Genomic DNA, 10,344 nt, shown 5'->3' on the forward strand with positions numbered 1-10,344 from the left:
TGATGAGCTGACTTTAAATATCGAGGTCAGGCTTGAAAAGAGAAACCAGGGAACAACAAATGAACAAAAAAGTCGTCAAGTGCATTATTACACAAAAAGAAAACAAATCTGATTTGAAGTATTTATTTCTAGAAGGGAGGAATAGTTTTTATTTTTAACAGACGAACTTTATGTGGCTTCACTGTTTTAAATGTTAGGACGCCGACAAAATTCATATAAAAATCTAAAGAGCTCAAGCATGCAAGATCTTGTCAAGCGCGCTTCATTTTCCAATTTGCTTCGTCACCGTTCCTGAAGTACAACGTACGCGCTCTTTGCTCAAATCAAACCATATCAAAAATGCGCTTTATTTCGTCGTCTGAAGTGACAACTGTTGCGCACATGAGCAGGTTCGGCAGGTTTCATCTTGACATACTGCCGTCACCCAGACGACTCCATGCGCCACGTGAAACCAAATCTGGAATGGATGATATCGCTTGTAGTCGACGTTTGCCGCAAAATCTCAACGTGTCCCGTTTGCTGCGTAGCTTCAACACGGCTCCCTCCTGCGCCACCTTTCTCGATGGGGGCGGGAGGTGGGGTGGGCTGGTGCGCAGCGAGGTCACGCGGGCCCCGTCCGGGCTTCGATGTGACGTGGCATCGAGCTAGAACCAACAGCAGGTCCGATTCGGTTTTAGAGGACGCGCCACACCCCTGAGCGTACCAGACGCTCTCACACCAGCTCTGATAAGGTCGACCCAAAAAAAAACAAAAAAAAAACAGCTCTGGAAATGTGTGTAGTAAATCACCAATTGCCTTTTTTTTTTTTGTTGTTCTGAAGGGCGGCGTTGTTTGTTACAGCCTTGAGAGCATTTGACTTGCCGTGCAGGAAACTTTTTTTTTTTTTTTTTTTTTTTTGTGCTCCGGCACTGCAGCATATTTGGATGCCAGTGAGTGACGCGCCGCGAAGATGCAGCGTGAGTGTTGGTTTACTTTCTGCAGCGCTCTGCACGCTCCGTTGAAATTGCACGAGAGAAAACTGATCAAGATCAGATCAGTGTGGCCTCCCTCCGGATAAATATTTGTGTCATCATAATATCTATTCAATTGGATCGAATATCTAAATTGGGAAGGGAGCATGTGAAGCAAGAGTTGTCGTGCCAAAAGGGAGAAGGGGGGAGTCTCATGGTTAAAAAGTAGGATGAAGATTCTTCTAAAGCACTGCCCTTTCTTTAAACGAGGGCAGAGCTGCAAAAAAAAAAGGGGGGGGGGGGACAAGCTGCGAGCATTTATCGCCCATTCTGCATTTTTATAAGCTACTAAAGGACACTTGTTCCTAGCAAGCACAGGCCCCGCGTCCCTCTCTGCCTTGTTCCAAACTTTGCCGCAGAGAGAGGCTCGCTTCCCCGGAGGTGAGTGGCTTAATCATTATCAAAGAAATGAATTTATTGCAACAAGAATGGTGGGGGGGGACCCTGGAACAATTTATTTCTAAATGCTTCCCAGCATATTTTTAAATTGCAAAGGCTGCATGAGACGGTTTTTTTGTTTTTGTTTTTTTCATCCCTTCAAGTTTTTGAGTGTGCTATAATATGCAGCAGTTTAGCTCAGTAAACCTTTTGAAAATGATTCATTGAATTTATGTTCACGGGGTTGTGTGCAAAAGTTAAAACATTTCCCGGAAATTTTGAAGCAGCAAAATGCAAAACAAGAAAATTTGCATTTTTATGCTTTTAAAATAATTATTTTGCAAACGTATCATTTTATCCTGTAACTTGAAAATATTTTTAAAAAGTTAAACTTTTATTTTTGTCTTTTGCTTTAAATATATATTTAATAAAAAAGAGCAAATAATTCAAAATGAATTACTTTTGAGTATTAATTCAATAATTTTGTGTGTTATAATTTTCCTTTATTTTGTAGTTTGCTCTTTTTTTTCTTCTTGCTTCTTTGACATTTATATTTCCACCATTGCAAAAAGAATTGTTTTATATTTGTCAGGGAATGAAATACAATATTGTAATAATTGTGAACAGAAATGCGATATAATATTTGGCTCATTTCGGGTTAATTGTCTTCAATTTGGTTACAAAGGAATTCACTTTTTTTTTTTTTTTAACCTTGAGGTGCCTTATTCCCCAAATGCTGTGTGATTTCCTTTATTTTTTTTTCTTTTTTGAGAGCCAAACTTTTAATTGTATTTCTTTTTCATGGAGCGCAAGAGAGGCAAATTCCAAATGATGTGTGAGAGGCTGCGTCACTCAGGCCGCCATGTTGTCTCTTTGCGTCCTCCATTTTGTGCTTGTGACTCTCTACGAGCTCAGCTGCTTCCACCAAAGTTTCCCCTCGATATCAAAGCGACTCATCTTGTATTTTTATATCTTTTTAAGACAACTTCCTCGGACCTGTCTGCTTTCCTGATCTGTACTTTTTTCCCCCTCCTCGTGAAAGGCCTGCCCGATACCAACCTCGTGAACAAGTTGCAAACTTGCCTTAACAGGTGAACCTCCAGGGATCGGGAGTTTATTTGCGCCTGCAAAACATTTTGTCAGTTTTATCAGCGAGAGGTCGCGCGGAGCGTTAGCTTTGACGGCTCCGCGGCGCGAGCGCATGCGACCTCCGAGGCCCGATAATGGCCGCCGAAGGTCACGGAGGTTAATAGAGACTGCCGTACGAGGCCCCTGAGTGACATCCCAAAGGAGACGGCCCCTTAATCCTTATTAGGCCTCGGCGTGAGCGATCCTTACCTTTCAAAGCAAACAGCACGCTCTCTTTGCGTTGGGGGGCCCCAGGCCTGCCCCTGGCGTTTCACTTCTGACCCCGGGGTCGTGCCCTTTGTTCGCAACCCTTCAGCGGCTGACCTCAGAGGTCACGCTTGTAATGGAGAAGTTGTCGCGGCGCGTGCTGCCGAGGGGCCCCTCCGCGGACCACCTTGTAGACGGAGCGGGGGCCGCCAAGCGCGGGCAGCGGGCGGGAGCATTTGGTAAAAGTTTTACATAACGCTGCGAGATTCATCAAATGCAATCTTTTAATTTTTTTAAATTTTTTTTGTTTGTCAGGTCCTCGCTGATGTACATTGCTCATGCTAGCTTAGAGATTTGCTTGCTATATTTTGGAGCAATTCCAACTGCTTTAAAAACTATTTTGTGAAATTGAAAAAAATATATCGAACCACTTGAGTTTCAGATCGTTTGCTCGCGTGTGTTTGACAACAAAGTAGAAGAATGGCAGTCAGTTGCGCCAAGTGTTGGCAAAGGCGCGGTGCCCATTAAGACGTCACACAAGAAGTGATTTATTGACTGCTTGGAAACTTTTGACCCGAGGTGTGTGCGCCCAAGCCGCAAATAATTTGCCAAGGTCGCGATACAACTCCATATGAGAGAAGACGGACACAGCTGGCGGGGGTGGAGGATGTTACTCATTCAAAAAATTATTTTATGATGGATGATTCGTCGGCAAAACTGTTTTTTCTTTTTTTTTAATATTACATTATTAAGCTGGAGAAAAAAATTGTATCACAAAAAATAAAAAATATCCTTGAAGGGAAAAAAAAAACAAAAGCCAAAGCTTGTTTGTGTTAGTTTTTTTATTTTTATTTTTTTCTGTAAATGGGCAAGAAAAAAATTAGTAAAATAGGCAAAACAAGTTGAGGTTCTGTTTTATAGTTTTGTCATCACTTTTTCGTGGTTGTTGGTTGTTGTCGACGATGCCTGTGGGGCGGATTCGTCGAATCCAAAATGCAATTGTTGCCGAGCACGTTGAGACGCATGTCCGGCTCCCGGAGTTGTCCCGAGGCAAACCCGTTAATATCGGAGCGTCATCACTTTGGTAGCCTTTGGCGCCGAGGCGTACAGTGTCAAAAGTGGCACCCGAGCCAAAGCCGGAGCCGTATCCTCGAGTGAACCCTCCGTGACGTGCGGCGGAGGAACAGGCTCGGCCAAGTTTTTTGAATTCCTGCCACATATTCGACAGCTAAACAACCGTCTTGATCGGTGAGGGGCCAGAAAAATGCTGCTAAATGCATTTTGGTCCGCTATTGTTTTGATTTCGGCACGCGGCCGTGGTGGCATTCGGTGCCGGTTGCGATTGGTTGAGCGAACGTGGCGAGATATGACGTCAGCAGGATTCAAACTAGTGACCGTTTTGTGTTTTTCTCATCATGAGTGTCTCCACAAAGAAGCTTTGCTCGCCTCCCGACTCGCCGGATTTGCTGTCACCCGTGTTTACAGCGTGTGCGTGTGGGGGTGTGTGTGTGTGTGTGTGTGTGTGTGTGGCGAGAGCACAGCACTCTGCAGAATACAAGGGGACTGAGTTCTTCATTTGAGATTGTGGAAAGCTGAGAAGAGTTGCACTCACTGCCGTGTGTGTGTGTGTGTGAGTGCATTACATACCTATTTTTTTTTTTTTTTTTTGCTAAGCACGAGCAGAGACTGCGACTTTGCAAAAAGTGCGCTTTCCTTTCCCCCGCATTTGATTAGTTACTGTAAGCATGAAACCAGCAGTGTTACATGATGCGTCGTGTTTCTGGACACTTTTTTCCCTTCCCCTCCCACCAGCCGACTCTCTTTTGTGCAACATCGAGGAGAGGAAAATTTGCTCGGTGCTGAGTTGTGGGCTCCTTTTGGGAAAGAGAAACTGAAGGGGAGGGGAACAGCGTCCGAAAGAGAGGAAGTTTAATTTTTGTTTTTTTTTAAACAGTGGGGGGAAATCTGGCGCAAAGTGCTTAAGGGCATGACAGTAATTTGAGCACTGAAAGAAGTTTGGAGATGGAAGTTGGGTGGAAAGTGGCCGTGGTGCGGATGACCTTGGCCGGGCGGATGCGGCGGCTCGCAAAGGTGTTCGGGACGGGTGACAGACGAAGATAGCAGGGGTGTTGTTTGGCACAAAACACGACGACAAAGACCCTCCGCTCGAATTTAATGCTCGCCAGGATGTTTATTACCGGCGCTTGTGGAAGGACAAGAAAAGCTGAGCGACAGAATCGCGAGTCTCGGGAGGCGCGACGGGGAGTCCATTTTGTCATCGTGACAATTCTTCCCTCATTCGTGCGCAGGTTGGCCCCGTGTCGCTGCGCCAAATCGGAACCCGTTTTTTTTTGTCACGGCCAGGTGCGCGTTTGGCTTTGACTGAGCCGCAACACATCAAGTCATTAACATGTTTGTGGCGGAGGAAAGGGGAAAAAAAAATGACCTTGACTCAAGAACGGCGATGGTGATTGGCTGGCACTTCCTGGCGGGTTGTCTGGTGTTGCTAGCCTCCTCCACGCTCTCCAAGGGTTACTTTCCCATTTGCGAGGCATGTTACTAATATGTTTGGTTCATTGGCGGACTCGCCCACATGTAGCCACGCCCCCTCACCACAACCACCACCACCTCCCTTCCCGTGGCGAGTATTGCACCGAAGCGGTGATGAAACGCGTCGTGCGTACCCACTCCCATAAGTCCCTGTTTCATCATCAGCTGAGCCCTTTCTCCTCCACTCACAAGCCCTAACCCCAACCCCCCCCGCCCCCCCCTTCTCTCTCGCTCTTGCTTCTTTTTCTATCCATCGCCCTCCTCCTTCTCTTCTCCGCCTGGGTCCGAGCCACATGCGAGAGGGTAGACTAGGACGCAGCAGCTCTGAGAGAGCGAGCGAGCGAGGGGGGGAAGAAAAAAAAAAATGCTCTGCTGCTATTTCTCCAGGCGGGCCCTCCCCTCGGTGCCAAAAGAGGGAGGGATATTTTACTACTCGCAGTCCCAGGATTTTAACCCTGTGCCTGCTCCTGCGCCTCACTACCAAGCAACAAGTGGCTTCCTTTCCTCTCTTAATCCCGCGCCGAAGACATTTTTGGGACCTCGGTATTTTTTCACTCGCTTCAACTCTGCTTGCTGATTTTGTCGTAGGCGTTTGTGATCACGAGGCGTCTCACTGTGGATTTTTGTCAAATATTTTCCTTATCTGCCCTCCACCTTCCTCTCCCATCTCTCGACCTCTCCCTCTTTTTGGGTGTTGCGCCCCACCCTCTCTCCCTTTTCCCCTCTCTCTCATTCTCTGCATGTGTGTCTGCATGTCTCGCTCTCTCTTTCTCCTCCTCTGTCTCGCTCGTGGGCAGTCTCCACTGAAAGCAGAGCAGGAGGGCGGAGCGGCCGACCAGGCTTTTTTTTTCTGGGACAGGTGCCAATTCCAAACAAAAGGCACCGAAAGCCATAAAGGAGCGAGATGATTCCGAGGGGGAGGAAAAAAAAAAAAAAGTAACGTGTTTCAGGAACCGATTGGCGTGTGCGTCCGCGGGTCGACTGTTGCACTCGCGCACGACTTTTGTTTTAGTGGATTTGAAGGAGTTGCCGCCGAGCGCCTGAATCGCCGTTCCTCCTCGCTGTGCTCCCGTGAAGGCATTTGAGTTTAGAACCGGGGGGAGAAGGGCGGGGTGGCGTCGGGCTGAGGCAGGAGCAGCACGAGGGAGGAGCTTCAATTCCTCTGCTCCCTTTGCATTATTCATACGGCCGGGCCGGCGCTGCAATCTGACTGGTCGCCCGGCTTAGCATTCGGCCGTCGTGCAGCGGCTCTGTTTGCTAACATTCCTCATTCAAAGCCTCGTTAACTGCCAGACGGGAGGAACACGCGACTCCATGGGAAACCACATGGCCTCCCCCATTGTGGCGGGCCCTGACAGTCTCGGACTGGAAGGTGGCAGACAGCGAGGGAAGCCCCCCTTGTAAATATTAGAAAAGCTTTTCGCCAGGTTCCCCCCTCGATGCTCGCAGGCGGTCTGGGCCAAGGTGGCAGAAACCAGACACAGGGTCCAACAGATGGGCACACACACACACACGCACACACACACACACACATGCACACACTCGACTTTTTTTTTTTTTTTGCGGTAGTCCGGACGCGGCGCTCGCTGGCACACTGGTGCAAAGCTTTGTGACCGAACCCGCGTTGGTTCTCTGCCTCTCCTCCACAGAGCGGATATGCGGACGCGCTGCAATGTGGTGAGCCAGACGTCCGCCACAATGAACGGCGGAAAGCTCTCGGCGTCAAACCTCGCTGGGTAAGTCGCAGAGTGTGTGTGTGTGTGTGGGTGTGTGTGGGTGTGGAGGTTCCGGCGCGTGTGAGCAAAAATGAAGGTGCATGCACATATGTGGCGTGCAAAAGTGCCACAACTACGTCGAGAATGAACGCTTTGTGTGATCCGACTCCCACGTTTGGGTGTCCGCTTGACCACTCGGAAAGCTGACCCAGGGGCAAACGTGGCATCGGCGAAACCGAGCCCATCGCCATTCCGGTGCGTCCCGACTTGCATTTGAAGCCGCACATTTGATGTGTTGGAAAGAGACGAGGAGCACGAGCTGTGCAGTGCTGGGCTCGGGTCCAGGCAGGGCCCGCTTCGCAAGGCCCAGCCCGGCTCCTGACGCTTTTTCGCCCGGTCTTTCGCCTTTTTGATGAATCCCCGAACGATCGCCGACTCTATTGATCGGAATGTGTCTGCGTTTGTAATTATGAATAGAAGGCTTAATATTCCAAAATGGGTCATCGGTGACACGTGGCCGCACATAGCTTGCGCGGGCCTGAGAGGCAAATAGTTTTTGATTTTCTCGTAAAACATGCGCGCACTGAATCTCTTTGAGTTTCATTGTTTGGTGTCGCTTTTTGACATTTTCTTTTCAAGATCATTGTAAGGCAGTCGACCTCAAAACGGGTGCGCCGTTTAGCCGGAAGGTTTGGACACCTTGAAGAAATTTTAATGTTGCAATATTAGCATTAGCATCGCAACCGCCAACACCCCTGCAAGACCATTAGCAGCCTTATTTTTTTAATTGCATTCATCATTTTATTTTAGTCCGTATCTATCTATCTATCCCGTCCCTATTTTTCTAAACGGATCCCTTAGATGTCGGTTGTGTGGCATTCCTCTGCAGTCCGAGGAGAAAGCGCAGTGATGACAAGATAGGAGTGGAGGCAGCGTGAGTCACCAGCGATACGCCGTGGCCATCACACCTACTACCTACTTCTCATCTGCCACACGTTCGTTAACCGTCTCCGTCGCCCCAACAGGAAACCCCAAAAGTTACATTTGTGCTCGATACGTCCGAGGCCCTCCCCTCGGCGAATGTCGAATGCATGAGGCACGCCACTCGCGCTCTTACACGCTCAATTCTTTCGGTCTGCTTTTTGCATTCTTTTCCAGTCCATTTAGTTTTGTAAGATCTACACGATTATTTATTTATTTTTAAAACATGACACACTTTGCAGCACTTTGTGTAATCGGCCTGATGAGGTCATTATCAGTGGCGTTGAAGGCTATGAAATTAATTTGGATTGAGTTGAGTGAAAAAGCAAACGTCATTTTGCAATGACTAAATCACCGTTTTAGTTTGCTCAATGAAATATTTCCAAAGTTCACACGTCAATATTAATTGAAAGTGAGGGAAAACACACACTCGCTCACCCTCTCCCACACACACACACACTCACACACCCACTGAGTGCAAACAGCCAGACACATTTGATGGTGTGCACCCCACAATGAAGCGGCGGCTCCCCAGATGAATGGGGTTCCCACGCCTCTCCCAAGGAGTGCAGGGCGCAGCCGCCTCCTCGGAGCATTCACACGCACAATGGCCCGATACAGATGGCCACTGTCTTACTTAAACACACACAGGTGCATTGGCTTGAAATTTGCAAACACACACACACACTTAAAAGTTTGGCCACGTTGAGCGTGGAACATTCAAATTGAAAGCGCTTCGTATTTATCAAATACACATTTCGTCTTTCGGTCTCACAAGATTTGTCCGTCGGGGTGTGTGTGTGTGTGTGTGCGTGGTCTGGGTGTATTTTTTTTCCAATTCACAACGGATCACATTTTGATAACCTGCTGCTTCATTTTTTAATTTGTGTATAAAAACTATACAATACAACTTTATTTATAGAGCGCATTTCACAACAGCTGGAGCTGTGACAAAGCGAGAGAAAAGCACCGAAATTAAAAACGGCAAATTTGAGACTTTTAAATGTAATGTGGTAAGATTTATTTTGTAACACGACAGACTTTTGGAATAAAGTGGCTGTAATTTTTTCTCAATTTTTTAAAATAAATAGTACAATGTTGTTTATTTTGTTAATTTTTATTTTTACAATTATTTATTGTAATATATATTACTAGACATTTACGTGTGTGTGTGTGTGAGAGAGCTCAAATAAGTGATCATTCAAGTTCACACACACACACACACACACACACCCCAAAACTCGCTCACTTTATTTGCTCCCGTATTTTCAATAACTTTTATGATTCAATTTGCATTTTTCGTGTTTTTTTAAATTATCAACATTTTTGGAGCTTCGAATTTGCCGAGTAATTTCTGCATTCTATTTTTAGCAACCATAATTAGAACCAATTTCAAGGCATTTTTTTTTCTTCCTGTTTCAGCCAAAAGCCACAAAGTGAGTGTGCGCTTAGTGAACGTGAAATGGTCCATTATTGTTCGCAGTCGCCTCTTTGCCAGTCAATAATGACTTTGTGGTGAATGTCGGCCAAAAGTGGGCGGCAGTATTCTTGAACTGTGATCACTCCAACATATGCTGCATCAGCATTTAATGACACACTCATTTTATTACCAAACAGGCTCCATGGACACCTTACTGCGTGTGTGTGTGTGTGTGTGTGTTTCTGTGCGCCAATTTGACCAAATGTAGCTGACTTGTCATTCTTTCATTTGCAGGCTCAGAGTATTTCCGGGCAAACCTCAACTTCAAGGTTTGTTGTTTTTTTTTTTCTCCACTTTTCATTTAATATCCTCTTGAATGAATAATGTGATTAGCAATGCGCCGCTACCTGGTCGGTTCCCTTGTGTCTGGCGCCAATCCGGTTTCCTCTTTCAGAAAGCCCGAAGACTCCGGCGGACGCGACCGGTCCCGTCAGAGGCTCCTTCGAGCACGTTGTTGTGTGTCGAGTCGTCTAAATCGGTACGTCCCTGAGATAATCTCCTCAAAGGAAACGAGCACAAGGGGGGGTGAAGAAGAGGGAAGCAAAGCCGTGGGCCTAAAAGGTCAAACGAAGATTAGAGGGGAAACAGTACACGAGGGCACAGCGGCTGGCACCCGGAACTGCACAAAGGCCTCATTGTCACGAGATCCCTCGGCGTGGGCCTCTCATGCTTGGGAGGACACCTGTTGGCGGCGTTGTTCAACTGCAGCCGGGCCCGGCGCAATGCTTCATCTCAAATGGTTTCAGCCATCCTTCGTGACAGCTTCACGCGGCTTTGCGACTTTATGCCGCGCTCCCCAGACAGGGGAACGATTTTTCCTCGCCGCTCATTAGTGACGTTTATTTTATTACAGGCAGCGTGCATGTGGTTTTAGCTCCTCACCTTTATTTTATTT

The 10,344-nt window shown here is 47.2% G+C and overlaps 1 protein-coding gene across 1 annotated transcript; it reads left to right on the forward strand.

Moving 5' to 3' along the window:
• The first annotated feature begins 756 nt into the window (after positions 1-756).
• On the forward strand, positions 757-10,301 carry LOC148341268 (uncharacterized). Its single transcript, XM_088282474.1, has 4 exons — positions 757-956; positions 6,923-7,009; positions 9,684-9,718; positions 9,844-10,301. The coding sequence occupies exons 1-4, from the start codon at positions 924-926 to the stop codon at positions 10,280-10,282; spliced, it is 594 nt and encodes a 197-aa protein (XP_088138600.1). The 5' UTR covers positions 757-923; the 3' UTR covers positions 10,283-10,301.
• Positions 10,302-10,344: the final 43 nt, after the last annotated feature.

This window comes from Idiotropiscis lumnitzeri, chromosome 2 (genome assembly GCF_059441095.1).
Source record: "Idiotropiscis lumnitzeri isolate Australia: NSW breed Sydney's pygmy pipehorse chromosome 2, RoL_Ilum_1.0, whole genome shotgun sequence".
Classification (NCBI taxonomy): Eukaryota; Metazoa; Chordata; class Actinopteri; order Syngnathiformes; family Syngnathidae; genus Idiotropiscis; species Idiotropiscis lumnitzeri.

Coding starts and splice junctions, on each gene's coding strand:
- LOC148341268 (XM_088282474.1), top strand. CDS start 924: ATGCCAGTGAGTGACGCGCCGCGAAGATGCAGC. Junction 957..6,922: donor ACGCGCCGCGAAGATGCAGC/GTGAGTGTTGGT, acceptor TCTCCTCCACAG/AGCGGATATGCGGACGCGCT. Junction 7,010..9,683: donor TCGGCGTCAAACCTCGCTGG/GTAAGTCGCAGA, acceptor TTTCATTTGCAG/GCTCAGAGTATTTCCGGGCA.